This window comes from Crocuta crocuta, unplaced genomic scaffold, assembly GCF_008692635.1.
Source record: "Crocuta crocuta isolate KB4526 unplaced genomic scaffold, BGI_CrCroc_1.0 scaffold163, whole genome shotgun sequence".
NCBI lineage: Eukaryota > Metazoa > Chordata > Mammalia > Carnivora > Hyaenidae > Crocuta > Crocuta crocuta.
Window position 1 is genome coordinate 436,991 of NW_027529533.1, and position 14,543 is coordinate 451,533.

At 46.1% G+C, this 14,543-nt stretch overlaps 1 protein-coding gene across 1 annotated transcript in view; it reads left to right on the forward strand.

Annotated features, from left to right (window-relative positions):
* The window catches only part of NID2 (nidogen 2), a 71,701-nt gene extending 57,274 nt beyond the window's left edge, over positions 1–14,427 (forward strand). The window contains exons 15-24 of the mRNA XM_077761226.1: positions 796–915; positions 1,695–1,934; positions 6,069–6,290; positions 6,898–7,067; positions 9,238–9,367; positions 9,830–10,001; positions 10,700–10,857; positions 12,077–12,200; positions 13,039–13,151; positions 13,780–14,427. Coding sequence (XP_077617352.1) covers positions 796–915; positions 1,695–1,934; positions 6,069–6,290; positions 6,898–7,067; positions 9,238–9,367; positions 9,830–10,001; positions 10,700–10,857; positions 12,077–12,200; positions 13,039–13,151; positions 13,780–13,790 — 1,460 coding nt within the window. The 3' untranslated portion in view covers positions 13,791–14,427. The remainder of the gene's footprint in view (positions 1–795; positions 916–1,694; positions 1,935–6,068; positions 6,291–6,897; positions 7,068–9,237; positions 9,368–9,829; positions 10,002–10,699; positions 10,858–12,076; positions 12,201–13,038; positions 13,152–13,779) is intronic.
* The last annotated feature ends 116 nt before the right edge of the window (positions 14,428–14,543 follow it).

Here is a 14,543-nt window from a genome sequence, read left to right on the forward strand (position 1 = left end):
CGATATCATGAACCACAAGATCATGACCTGAGCTGAAGTCCAGAGTTGGACGCTTCACCGACGGAGCCACCCAGGTGCCCCACCCTCCCTAGGATGTTGCAGTTTTGAGAAAGAGGAAAATCAATCCTTAGGGTACCATGTGGAGAGTGGGAGGGCCTGAATTGTGTGTACTGATGAACCTGACAAATTTAGATGTTGTTTTTAATGTGTTGTTTCAAAACCTCTGATAATATTTTTCTGACACTTTTCTAAAGGTAGAAAGTAGAGAAAATTTCTGATTCCTTGGGCATTCTATAGATAGTAGGACTCTGATTCCAGGAGACTGAATGTGCTTAATTGAAAAAGCATCTGGAGCCTCACAGGGCTTCTCCGCATCTGTATATTGGTGTTACAGGGACATAGTGCCAGCAGGGCAAGAACGAAACCATTGTTACACGTATTTACTGCTGTGGTACTGAAGGAAGTGAGTGATTTACAGCCCAAAGGCTAGTTCAAAGGTAATAACTTCCTGGAATTCACTGTGGATGAAAGATACTCTAGAAATATACTGCAGGATATTTTTTTTTTTCTGGAAGTGACCACACATTTGATTTCTACTCTGCACATTTTTAGTCTAATGGGTTAGCTCACGTGTCCCTCGACTTTGTACGTTTAGCCTGCCTTTCACTGTCAGCAGATTGCTGTTCATGCCCAGAGGTCTTCTAAGGTTGACTCTTTGACATGGACTCATGGGCACTGGGGCCATTTAGTAGCCCCAGTTGTGCGCAGTGAAGTCATGCTGTCCTTCCTCTGCAGATGTTGATGAATGCTCGGAAAACAGATGTCATCCCTCGGCTACCTGCTACAATATCCCTGGCTCCTTCTCCTGCCGATGCCTCCCTGGATATCATGGGGATGGATTTCAGTGCACACCTGGTAAGATCTGGAGGGCCGGCTGAGACACTGAAAACTCCTGGGTCCTTCAGTGCTATTTTCCTACAGCCTCAGCCTACTCTTATTGGGGACCAAGGCTTTTTTCTAGGCTCTGGATTTTTTCCTGTTCCCTCCAGCTACCTAGTTTACTTAGAAGCCACTGATAATTAGTATTCTGGGAGGCCAGGAGTGTGACCCCACCCATTGTCCTACCTAGTGGCAGCTGTGTTCAACTCCCTTCATGGTCTGCTTTGCCTTGATAAGTGTCATTTAGATGAAGTACTGAGATAAAGCCTACTAAATAGGAGCCATATGCACTAGTGAGCTGGTAGTAAGCCCCATGGTGACTCTTCTAGGAGGTCTTGGCCAGTACTGTGCGACCTAGTGATTGCCATTGACCTGGAGCATCTCAGACTTAGACTCTGGACTTCAGAGGATGAACAGAGTTTTATTTGTTTTTTCCCAAGTCTCTTGGGATGTTTGGATAGAAGCCATTTTATCCTGAGGGCTAAGGGAGGGGTGATTTTACAGTATAGTCAGCTCAGGACTTAATAGGGTGAACTGTGAGAATTAGGGAGAAATGAGGTATATAGTGGCAGAACTAAAATATGAATCCAGTTCAGAATCTCAGTGCCTGGCTCTTTTCCCCATGTTATGCTGTCTTCCAAGTACAAGGAGGGGGAAAGAAACAATACCTCAGATGAGAGACTTTGAAGTTAGCGGGTGAAAGTAGATGGTTGCAATGTCTTTTATTCCTTCTTTGTACGTCTCCTCCACCCTAGTCCCAGAAGACCCCGCATCAGGACTGAAACCCTGTGAACGCCAGCAGCGCAGTGCCCATGCTCAGCATGCCTATCCTGGCTCCCAGCTGCACATCCCCCAGTGCGATGAGCAGGGCCACTTCCTGCCACTGCAGTGTCACGGGAGCACTGGCTTCTGCTGGTGCGTGGACCCTGATGGTCTTGAAGTCCCCGGCACCCGGACTCCCCCCGGCTCCATGCCGCCTCACTGCGGACCAGCAGGTGAGCCGGTCGGGAAAGCTTCTACCGGTGTAGGTGCGGGACTTCAGAAGCTGAATGGTGCAGATTGTGGGGTGTGTGGGGCAGACTGTGCAGACTCGGGGCCGACTTCGTCCTTTTATAGCCTCCTTCCTCCTAGGACCACTCGAATGATCTGTGTGCAGCTGTGCACACGTTCGTGTGACCGGGACATACAGACTGGCGTACGTCACTGTTACACAATGGACTCCAGCCTTAGGCTTGCCCAGTACAGGACGGGAAGCTGAGATGAATGGTGTAGGTCAGGCTGAGGCCCTAGACCTGTTAGAGCAGCTTAGAGAGATCTTGGAGCTAGAGGTCTTGCCAGACCAGCCTTCTGTCCAAAGAAGACTGCCTGCGCATATTCCTTTATATCACTTCACTGTGCCTTCTGAATTGCAGGAAGCTGTATGAAGGCCATTTTAGTATTAACAGGAAAAATAAGCAGACACCTATGGGTGGAGCCAGCTAATTTGCTCTAAGCAGTGACCCCAGTCTCCAGGCAGGCCCAGCCTGTCAGCAGGGAGGCCCCCTTGCCCCAGCCACCGTCAGAAGAGATGCAGGGATCTGTTGTGTTAGCCTGTGCGGTCTGAGCCGCTGATGGTGAGTGTGTCTGTTAGCATCTGAGCGCTCTCCGTGCTCCCCAGGATGTCGGGCCTGGCAATCAAGTGCTCATGTGTCCTGCCCACTGTGGGTTGCCAAGGCAGATTGTATTCCTTGTGGAATTAAGAGTGGGAAGCAATTTTTTAAAAACACAGAAAAACTACATTATGAAGAATGTAGGATTGATTGGATAGCATTTTAGCCAAAAATTAATTCCTATAGCCACGAGCCTGCTATTTGAGCTGGAGAATTACCACTAGTTTTGATCCTTTCAAAACTGTTATGGCCAGGGCATTAGTAGTTCTTAGATTCGTACAGGTAAAAATTGGTAATGCTTGATCTAGATGCATACCTTTGTTTCCACAATGACATTTCTAGTTCCTCCCGTCCCTATTTTTAGGAAAAGATTTTACAGGTTTGGGGGGGCGGGGGGGAGAAAAGAAAAATCCTGTTTCACTCCTTTAAAATCTTTAAAGTCTTGGTTCTAACTCCATCTGGGATTTAAAGAAATCAGATGGTTGGGACATGCCTTAGGGAATGGTTCAGAGTTCTATTTACTAAGACAAGCATGTGGTAAGGACCATGATTCAGAAGGGAGCCAAGAGAATGAGAAGTTTAATGACTAAAGGGAGAGACACATTGTCTTGTGCAGACTCTTTCCCCATGGCCCAGGCTTCTCTCTTGGCACTGGTTTGGCCTTGGCTGCCATTTCTGACTAGTCTCATCTGCATAATGGGGCTGGCTTGAAGGGAGAGAAAATACTCTGTGTCCAAGATTTCAAACTATTTAAAACCCTGCCAACCAAAAAAAAAAAAAATCAATCTGTGGTTGGATTAAGGAGTAGCTTCAAATAGTAAGGTAGTAAGGAATGAGAGGGATGCACACATTATCAGTGATGTGAGGTGCCCATTTCCCAGAAGCTGAGCGTGCTGTGTGTCTGCATTCCAAATAGCCATGCCTCATTGGGTAGTCCCCTGAACCAAGAAAGTCCCCCCTGAGTTTGCAGTGTGGATCCGGAGCTATGTTGGGAATTTCTCCAGGGAATCCCCCCTTAAGGTGAATTGGTAGTGTTTGAAGAAGTGACATTTCCCTATCCAGGTTCTTTGAGACCTTCCTGGGTGAGGAAGTCTCCTTCTCCATCGGGTCTTAAAAAGAACTTTGCTTCCCAAGGGCCATAAGCTATCATGGCCACCTGAAGGGCATCCATTTCCCCCAAACCTGGTGAGTCTTATAGTTGAGCTAGTTGGGTTTGCGTTTGGAGGATTTTATTAACCATCCTACCTCTTTTCTAGAGGAACTGTAGGTACTAGAACCAAATTGTAATGTTTCTAACTTTGTTCAAGGCCAGTAGAAGTTTTGACCAAAGGAGTGACATGAAATGACTGTGTTTTAAGTATTTTTTATTTTTTTTAAATGTTTATTATTGGGAGAGAGGGAGAAAGAAGAGAGAAACACGAGTGAGGGAGGGGCAGAGAGAGAGACACAGAATCTGAAGCAGGCTCCAGGCTCTGAGCTGTCTGCACAGAGCCCAATGCAAGGCTCGAGCTCACAAGCCGCGAGGTCATGACCTGAGCTGAAGTCAGACGCGCAACCGACTGAGCCATCCCGGTGCCCCAGAAATGACTGTTTTAAAGGGACTCTTCCTGGCTGCTGGTTGTTTATACTGAGGGGCAGGAAAGAGGGTGGAAGCCAGGGAACAAGTAAGAAAGTTTTTGTAATTTCCTAGCGGGAGACCATGGGGCTCAGACCAGGGTGATAGGGGTGGATGTAGTGAGAAGTGAGGATTTTCTGAATGTATTTTGAAGGTACCACTGACATTTTCTGACCTACCAGATGTGGAGTGCAAGAGACAGAAAGGAGTCAAGGATGACTGGGCCTCCACAATGGAAAATGGAGGTGCTAGTTACTGATATGAAAAAGTCTAGGGCAGAGCGGCTTTGATGGTGGAAACAGGGGACCCCTTTTTGTTCTGAGATTAATGGTGGTGGTATCAAGTAGGTACTTGGCTGTATGATCCACAGGCTTTGAGTTCTAGGAAATAAAAAAGCAGCTTCTGAGTCCCTTCAGAAGCTCCTATGATAGATGGGTGTACAAGTTTTTTCAAAAGCCTGCAGCAGACTCCCTGCAGACAGAGAACTGCCANGCGCAACCGACTGAGCCATCCCGGCGCCCCAGAAATGACTGTTTTAAAGGGACTCTTCCTGGCTGCTGGTTGTTTATACTGAGGGGCAGGAAAGAGGGTGGAAGCCAGGGAACAAGTAAGAAAGTTTTTGTAATTTCCTAGCGGGAGACCATGGGGCTCAGACCAGGGTGATAGGGGTGGATGTAGTGAGAAGTGAGGATTTTCTGAATGTATTTTGAAGGTACCACTGACATTTTCTGACCTACCAGATGTGGAGTGCAAGAGACAGAAAGGAGTCAAGGATGACTGGGCCTCCACAATGGAAAATGGAGGTGCTAGTTACTGATATGAAAAAGTCTAGGGCAGAGCGGCTTTGATGGTGGAAACAGGGGACCCCTTTTTGTTCTGAGATTAATGGTGGTGGTATCAAGTAGGTACTTGGCTGTATGATCCACAGGCTTTGAGTTCTAGGAAATAAAAAAGCAGCTTCTGAGTCCCTTCAGAAGCTCCTATGATAGATGGGTGTACAAGTTTTTTCAAAAGCCTGCAGCAGACTCCCTGCAGACAGAGAACTGCCATGTTTGGGACAGAGTGACAGCCCAGTGGAAGGAAGCTGGGAGAAAACTGCAGCGAGAGAAACTACTCTGCAAGAGCTCCCCGGAGCCCAGGCCCGGTGGTGAGCCGGGAGGGCGAGCAGAGAGGGGAGGGTGCTGGAGAAGGGAGGCGCAGAGCTATGGGCAGGAAGCTGGAGCCTAGGAGAAAGCTTCAGCTTTGAGCCAAAGGGCTTCCAGAAACTGAAGCGTCTCACGGTCAGTATGGAGTTGTTGGCCACCACATCCGCTTTGCTCACACATACTCATTACAGTGAGTCTTACTCCATAGTTTTCCAATGAGCAGACGCTGAGGGCCACGTAAGTAGGGCACTCGGGAATAGTGTCTAAGACACATGGCCAGTCTCAAGATTGCCCTCTGAGGTGCAGGCCTGGCACTTGAACCAAGTGGGAAAGAATAAATATTGCCTCTAAGTATCATACAGGACACTGAGTCCCCGAGGAGGGTCCCCACCAAGTGCTCTGTTAGCAGAGGCCCTGGGCCCCGGCGGAAGTGTCCCCATGGGCCTGGCCGGAGTGTGCCCTGCACCCCTCATCTTACCTCCTCTTGCTCTCTGCTGACATGGCTGGCCTTGACAAATCCTCCTGGCCCAGATTTTCTCCTTTTTCCGGATGCCTGTGGAGAGCTGCTTAGAGCACTTTATTGGTCCAGTGTCGGGAGGCTTGGCTGAGGCCTTGTTAGCAGACACTAGGAGGGGGGAGGCCAGGTGTGGGGAGCTTCAGCTACATGCTGCATTCTGTCCTTGGCTCACCATCAAAGGCTTTTTGTCCCCATCTGCTCAGAGCCCACCCGGAGGCCCCCGACTGTCTGTGAGCGCTGGAGGGAAAACCTGCTGGAGCACTACGGTGGCACGCCCCGGGACGACCAGTATGTGCCTCAGTGCGATGACTTGGGCCACTTCAACCCCCTGCAGTGCCACGGGAAGAGTGACTTCTGCTGGTGCGTGGACAAAGATGGCAGAGAAGTGCAGGGCACCCGCTCCCAGCCCGGCATCACCCCTGCATGTAAGCACCTGGGGTCAGCCCTCATCCCGCTCATCTGCTGAGGGCTTTCCATACAGAAACTGTAGGTGAAGCTGGGGAAAGGGAGGGGGGTCCACAGGTCCAGTGAAGTCGTTAAGATGCTGTGTTGATTTATAATCTGGTCTCTAATCCAAGATCCCAATTTGGATTTAATGTTTGGTTTTGTCATTAGCAGTTTCTGTAATAAGAACATCTGGAACTTAGTTCAACAAGCAGTTCCTCCTCCCCAGTCCAGGGTGAGAGGGGACACATGTCACCCTGGGGGCCCAAAGAAAAGCGGACACAATACTGGCTGTTTTTTCCCCCTTAAAAAGAAAAAAAAAGTTTTTTGCTTTGTTCTGAGGGAAATGTTTTGTTGTCTTCCTCCCTAATAATTGGCAGTGTTTTACATAATCCTTGGGGGGGGAACCCTAGAAGTTAGAATTTCTTTTAAGGAACATCTGGAACACATCTGTCTAGGCTAAAAACCTTCTGATGTCTTCGGAGGTTCTGGTATGTGCAAAGGACCTTCTTGCCTTCTCCCCACCCACCTTTTGTTTCCTTTCCTCTCCGTTCGTTCTTCATACCCTCCCACTGCTTCCCATGGCAGGTCTGCCCACGGTTGCACCACCCACGGTCCAGCCCCTGCCCCGGCCTGATGTGACCCCTCCGCCTGTGGGCACCTTCCTGCTCTACGCCCAGGGCCAGCAGATCGGTCACTTGCCCCTCAATGGTACCAGGCTCCAGAAGGACATGGCCAAGACCCTGCTGTCACTGCATGTACGTGGATTTCTCCTGTGGGGATGGGACTGTACAGGGCTTTCAGATCTGGACCAGGGCCTCCGGTAGAGGGAGGTCGTGGAGGGCTTCTGGGCTGCAGTCCCACTCCTTGAGTCTGACACTGCTGTCCAAAAAGTGGGGCACTGTTTGCCAGGAGTCCCCTCTGACTGACCAAGGCTTTCTCCAGTGGTTCATGGGGTTTCAGATGGGTGGACAGGGAAGTTCAGCGTTGTCAAGATATCAAGGCGGTATGGTGAACCAAGGGGAAACGGACAGAACCTTAACCCAAGTCCCCAGGGTTCTCTCCATGCCAGACATCTCCACAGAGGGTCCAGGAGGACTGGCTAAAGGGTGTGGTTTCTCTAGTCAGTTGAGGATCCCAGGCAGAAAGAAGTTAAGGACCGCCTCATTGCTGCAGCCCCCTCTCCTCCCGTTTTGGTTCTCTTGACCAGTCTCCTATCTTCTCTAACGCCTTCAGAGATGAAGATCTGGGTGGAGTGGGACGCTGGGAAAGGAGTGGACAAGCTTTCCACAGGAGATGCTTGTTACTTCCCGAGCCAGGAGGCTCCCTCCATTTTGGAGGACAGATTACTTCTCTAAAATGGAGAAAAGAGAAGGGAGTTCACCAGAAAGGCACTGATGGTTATTAAGGAAAGCCATCCGATTCCATTTCTAAACTTCATGCAGCAGGTACTTGCTCATCTAGTAAAACAGTATAACGTCCGTGTTTCCCTTTACTTCTGTTATCAAACTAACTCCTTATTGGATTCCGAAAAAATTTAGAAGCAGCTAATATTCTGAGCAAGATGTTTGTTTTTTTAAGATTTAGGTTTTGGAGTTTTGTGTGTGTGTTGGCAAACACTAGCATGTAAACGCTGATGGCTTTACTGCATTTCTGAGCTTGCCTCTCAGATGGGCAAGGTGGTGGTGGTGGTGGCAGAACTGAGAGAGAATGGAACATGGTTGATAAGCACATCTTGGGGAAATTTAAACTGAGACTCATTCTTCCAAGAAACCCTAAGGTCAATACATGGGTTAATGGATCCCAGGAGTCCCGAGGTGAGTGGAAGCACATGGATGTCACTCCTCCCTGAGACAGATGACTCACTTTTCAAGTAAAACTCTATTTGACCTTCAGATCCTTCCAGATAAACTGTCCCATTTTCTCACAGGAGCCAAATCCTGCTTTGTACGGTATTTTTTATATTGACTCCTCCCCGAGAGGCACGCCACACCAGCGCCAGGAGGCTTTGCTAGGCAAGCAGGGAGCTGGTGTGACCTCAGGGACAGCCCAGCCAGATGGCCCCTAGATGTTGGCTCTGCACATCTGTCGGTCTTCTCAGACCAGGAGTCTGGGCTGGGAACCGAATGAAGCAAGTACTGTGCAGGGTTTTGCAAAGAAATACCACAGACTCCGCATTTAAAAAAGACTGTGTTATTTATTTAGCAACAGGGAAGGGAAGACCTCCCCAACCAGAGGTTTGGTGACCAGCAGTCTCCAGTTCCTTATGCCATCCAACTGGAGACTTTCTTCTTCATATGAGTATAACCAGAACATTCGCTTTGTAGAAGCAGCAGAGATGGGGTAAGGGATTAAACCTCAGGGGAAAGATCTCATATTTACAGGAAAAGGGAGAGTAGTGGATTTTGTTGTTCTGTATTGCTTAATTTTCTAAAGTGCCAATACCATTTGGAAGGAGTAACCGCTTTTGTAAAACACTAAGTAAAATATTAAGGACTGACTTTGCTGAGACTAATGTTTGTTCTCTTATCACTAAAGGGGCTGATTTTTTTTCACGAAATCATTCTTATTAGTGCTGACAGTAATAGTGCTTACTGAGCACTTGCTGAATACTAATGACTGATGAGGACACTTCACAAGAACTTATGGTATTAAGTTTTATAGCAGCACTATAAAGTAGGTACTATTATCTTCCTTTTGCAAATGAAACTCAGGCCTAGGTTAAGTACCAAAGTCACAGAGCCAGTGGCCAAGCCTGGCTGGGACCCCAGAAGTCTGCCTCTAAGCAACTTGTGTAATCAAGCTGCATAATGCCCCCGGAGCTACAGTGAGTGGTTTGCTGCAGCCACGCGAGCAGCAGCTGAGCACGAGCTCTGGGGAAATGTAAGGAGTGCTAACTCTTCCAATGTCACGTTTTGGTCCACAAAGGGTTCCATAGTCGTGGGAATTGACTACGACTGCCGCGAGAGGATGGTGTACTGGACAGATGTTGCTGGACGGGCAATCAGCCGTGCCAGTCTGGTGCCAGGAGCAGAGCCCGAGACGATCATCAACTCAGGTCAGCAGCTTCATCCAGAAGATGCTCTGTATTTCATGGACTCTACTAAGTTCAACAGGGGAAGCGCCCTTCAGGGCACTTCATCGAGCGCTTCAACACTAGCCCCTCCGTAAACACACATTCATACATATGAAATGAGAAGGTAATTCTTACTGTGAGCCTGTTGAGAAACAGGAACTCCCAACAGAAAAGGCTCACAGTGAGAACTCAGGGTGTGGCTACAGCTGCTGCTGCCTGCCCTGTCAGGCCCAGTGCCATCAGGCTGGTGGGTCTGTCAGTCTAGAAGGAAAACTAATGGCAGCAGGACAAGTAACAAAGGGTCTGTTCCTCAGTTAACCTGATTGTTGCAACTGAGAACCTCTTGGGATTTTTTTTTTTTTAACTGGTCAAACAGTAGATCTGTCTGCTTCAGGTTCCCTTTTCATACCTGCAAATGTTCCAGTCCTGCTACTCTGTTTCCAGGACTGATAAGCCCTGAAGGACTTGCCATTGACCACTTCCGTAGAACGATGTACTGGACGGACAGCGGCCTGGACAAGATCGAGAGGGCCAGGCTGGACGGCTCTGAGCGGAAAGCCCTCTTCCACACGGACCTGGTGAATCCTCGAGCCATTGCTGTGGATCCAATCCGAGGGTCAGCTGGGCTTTCCTATTCTCCTGTCTGTAGATCCTAATTTGGAGCCTTTGGGTTTTAAATGCGGTGTGGGGAGGGTCAGAACAGGAGTGCGAAAGCTCCAAAGCATGGACTTCCAACAGTATTTCTATAGGACCTAGTAGGCATCAGACACTGTTTTAGGCAAAGAGGACAAGGTCTGCGCTTTCATGGAGCTCACATTCTGGGAGGAAGTAAGGTAGTGAACTAATGAATAAGCTAGAAAGTTATTAAGACAGGGGTGCCTGGGTGCCTCAGTTGGTTGAGTGTCCACCTTCAGCTCAGGTCACGATCTCCCAGTTCATGGGTTCGAGCCCCGTGTCGAGCTCTGTGCTGACAGCTAGTTCAGAGCCTGGAGCCTGTTTCCGATTCTGTGTCTCCCTCTCAAAAATATATAAAACATTAAAAAAAAGAAAATTATTAAGATGGTGTGATATACAGGCGATTCAGAGTATGTGAGAAGCACTGGGGGCCACCACAGATCACATGATCAGGGAAGGCTGTCTAACACTTAAACTGGATGGGGTGAGTTTCTTTCAGCAACAGACTCGGGAAATCTTAGTGCTGAAGCCAAAGGTTTAAGTTCATTAAATGGTGAGAGTAACCAAAACCCAGACACAGGCATTTTATTTCTCTGGCCTCATTTTCACTGTAGCAAAAAATCTTAATTTATCCCACAGCAACTTGTACTGGACAGACTGGAATCGAGAAGCCCCTAAAATTGAAACGTCTTCTTTAGAAGGAGAAAACAGAAGAATTCTGGTGAATAAAGACATTGGACTACCGAACGGTTTAACCTTTGACCCCTTCTCCAAACTGCTCTGCTGGGCAGACGCAGGTATTACTGAGGGCTTCAGTACCACGGGTGCCAGCACTCTTACCGCAGATTTTACAACAAAACCAATGAATCCCTGTATGTAGAGCTTTTGGCTTAAATTTTCAACAGTACAGCACAGAATCTACTCCTTTGGCTGGTGTATAAACTGTTACAGAACACTTTTAATCGATACTTCTGATCCTTCCTGGGGTGGGAGGGGGTGTCTATGAATTAGGTGATAATCTGAGGGCTGGTACTATGTCCAACTCATTTTTGTGCTGCTAGCCCCTCCCACACAAGCACTTGGTACACTTTTTAAAGTATAAATTTTACCCGCTGTTGGAACTGGCAAACTTAGATAAGTGAACAAGAGGTGTTTTTTTGTTTTGTTTTGGCCAGTATTAGAACATTTAAAAATATCTGTTGCTTTAACAGTCAGTTTGCTGTTATGCAGAGGACAGTGCTTGGAAAGTGATGTGGCAGGCCGCCCTGGGTAGTACGTTCAGGTGACGAATGCCCAAGTTCTTTCTCTTGTGTGATTTCCTTATTCGAAAAATGGAAAAGATGTTATATGTCCTCTTACATACTAAAAAGAATATGAAAATGTCCACTCTAAATCAAAGGGACTATAATGCAGATGGATCAGTATTATAACCTGGTTGGTCCAAAACGAGTTATTTTTTTTGACAGTTATATTTTCAAAAACTATTTGAAATTTAAATCCAGGTTCCATAAGACACATGAAAACTTGGAAACTCCTGACCTGCTTAGGTATTGTAAGATTTTCAAGAGCCATATCACCATTTTAGTTACTTTTAATTCCTATCAAGAAGATAACCAGTCTTTTAACTAAAATCCTTAAATGCTTTTCAAAGGCATTATACATTGCTCATGAAGGGCAAGTGTTTGTCTGATGTTTACAACAATTTAGGAGATGACACTTGAATTTAATTAGTACAAAGTTTACCCCTAATGTCCTAGTTAGGAGGGAAAAAAATGCAGTCCTCTCTTCGAAGGGATCAAAGTCTAAATTCTAAAAACTAGAATGGTATTATAAACTGAAGAATGGTAACAGAACAGGAAAATTTTAGTTTCTAATTTGCATCACTGCATTGGGAATGAAATCTCCTATTTCCTTGTCTACCTTTGTTTCCTTTCGGAAGGCCTCTACCTGCCACAATTATTTTTGGCAAATGACTTTTCTCATGGTATGAAATGATCCCATTTTCTGTTTTAAAAGGAACCAAAAAACTGGAGTGTACACTACCTGATGGGACCGGACGGCGTGTCATCCAGGACAACCTCAACTACCCCTTTAGTATCGTTAGCTATGCAGATCACTTCTACCACACAGACTGGAGGAGGTGAGCCTGATGCACACTGAACACGGCTGAGGGGGTTGGAATTCTGGAAGATGCACCACCTATTTTACCTAATGTCACTGAGCATCTTTGGTAAACTAAGCCCTCTACTCAAGTAGATGTTATCTACTAGTAAGATAACATCATTCGAGTGCTAATGCTTTTAAAATCCTACTTAATGCTATTGCTCAAATGTAGCTTAAAAGTGGCAGAGCTTACACGAAACTATCCAAAAAGGAGGTACTTTAATCTAAAAGACTACCCTTAAGTGGTACCATGTGATTAAAAAAAAAATTTTTTTTTTAAAATTACCTGATGGATATATTGTCCACCCAGGAGGAGGAAAAGAGTATAATTTAGCTCTCTGAGGAGGAACTGGGGAACATTAAAAATATAGAGAGATACCTAAGCCCTTCTACCCCATACCTTGCAATCTTATTTAATTGGTCTGGCATGAGGCCTAGGCATCAGTATTCTACTAGATTTTCAAGTAATTCATTCAGCAAGGGTTGAGAACCATGGAGTTAGACCAGTGGTTCTGAAAAGTTTAGTGTCGCATTAGAATCATTCCAAGGGATTGTTAAAACCTATATTCCTGATAACTCAGTAGGTTGGAATTGGTGCCAAAGAATTTGTATTTCTAGTGAGTTCCCAGATGATGCTGGTCTGGGGACCACTTTGAGAACCACTCATCTAGAAAATCTTCAAATCTAAATGAGTCAAAACTCATTTGGTTACATTAAAAAAAAATATTCTAGAAGGTTAGCAGAGATCATCTATTGAAACGGAGTTTCTATCCAACCTTAAATCCCGTGATTTTCCTCTTCCTTCCTGTTACCAGGGACGGTGTTATATCCGTAAACAGAGACAGCGGCCAGTTTACTGACGAGTATCTCCCAGAGCAGCGGTCTCATCTCTACGGGATAACTGCAGTCTACCCCTACTGCCCAACAGGTAAACAAAATGCTCCGGGCTGCTCCTTCGGCTCAGCAGGGTAGAGGAGAAGATCCCTCCTAACTGATCACCCTTGGCCCAGATACCTGCTGCCGCCACTAACCTCACCACCAGCAAGGGAGGGCCACTTTGAATAGAAAAGTTAATGGCCTGTGTAGTAACATGGATGGAACTTGAGGGTGTTATGCTGAGCGAAATAACTCAGGCAGAGAAGGACAAATACCATATGTTTGCACGTGCAGGAGGATTAGGAGGAACTTAACGGAGGCCCATGGGGGAGAAGGGGGGAAACTGGGGGAGAGGGAGAGAGGCAAACCATGAGAGACTCTTGAATGCTGAGAACAAACTGAGGACTGAAGGGTGTGGGGGGAGGGGGGAGATGGGCATGGAGGAGGGCCATTGTGGGGATGAGCACTGGGTGTTGTTGGAAACCAACTTGACAATAAACTTTGTTAAAAAAAAAAAAAGTTAATGGCCACTACACAGGGGGGACCAATCTTGATTACCCTAAGTCTACCTAGCTTACCTATACACAAAAGTCAGCCTAGAAGGATATTTCGTCTTTAAAATGCTGTTGCAACTGGGTTATAAAATACTCACCCACTGTCCCTTCCACCTCCCCTCACAGGAAGAAAGTAAATACGACATCACAAAGGATTTGGAGATTACAATCAGAATCTGGACCCTAAAGAACATTTGAACATTTACTACATACAAAGGCAAAGAAAGTGAGAAAGGAATTGGACCTACAAGGTGAACATTTTCAGTACAAAAAGACTAAATAGATCTTGTGAAAAGTTTATACCTCAATCGTTACTACTGTATTTTGAAAAACAAGTTACTACAAGTTTTAAAAAAGGAACAGAATTTTAATTGTTGCTTATTAAAGCAATTCTATCATATTTAAAGGGTCAAACTCACCAGAATATGTTAAGACCCTAAATCTAATTTTTATAAGGATTCTTTCTGGCCAAGAAATTAAAGCATTGGTTGTCAGTATAGAGACACTCCTAAAGATAGTAAGCCTTGACCTAAAGGCGGCTATGCAGAACTGGTGGGGAAATTTCCCAGCAAAAGTTCTAAGATTTTTTTTTTTTTTTTTTACCTCTGCATTTCTATTTATATTAAAAGGTGCTAGAATGTTTCAATTTGTATCTTCTGATCCTGTAAGTCCCTCTATAGTTACCCACAGAAGTTACATTTATAAATACCAAAGATGTAACGATTCTCAAATTTCCTAGATTACTCCAATAAAATATTTTAAGTTTTCCTATGATTTGAGGATCTGTATTATCTCTGTAATAGTGCTGGGGGCTGGCATGTACCTTAACCACAAAAGAGGATCATTAATTATATAGACAGAAAAAATTACATAAATACGCAAACAGTCAA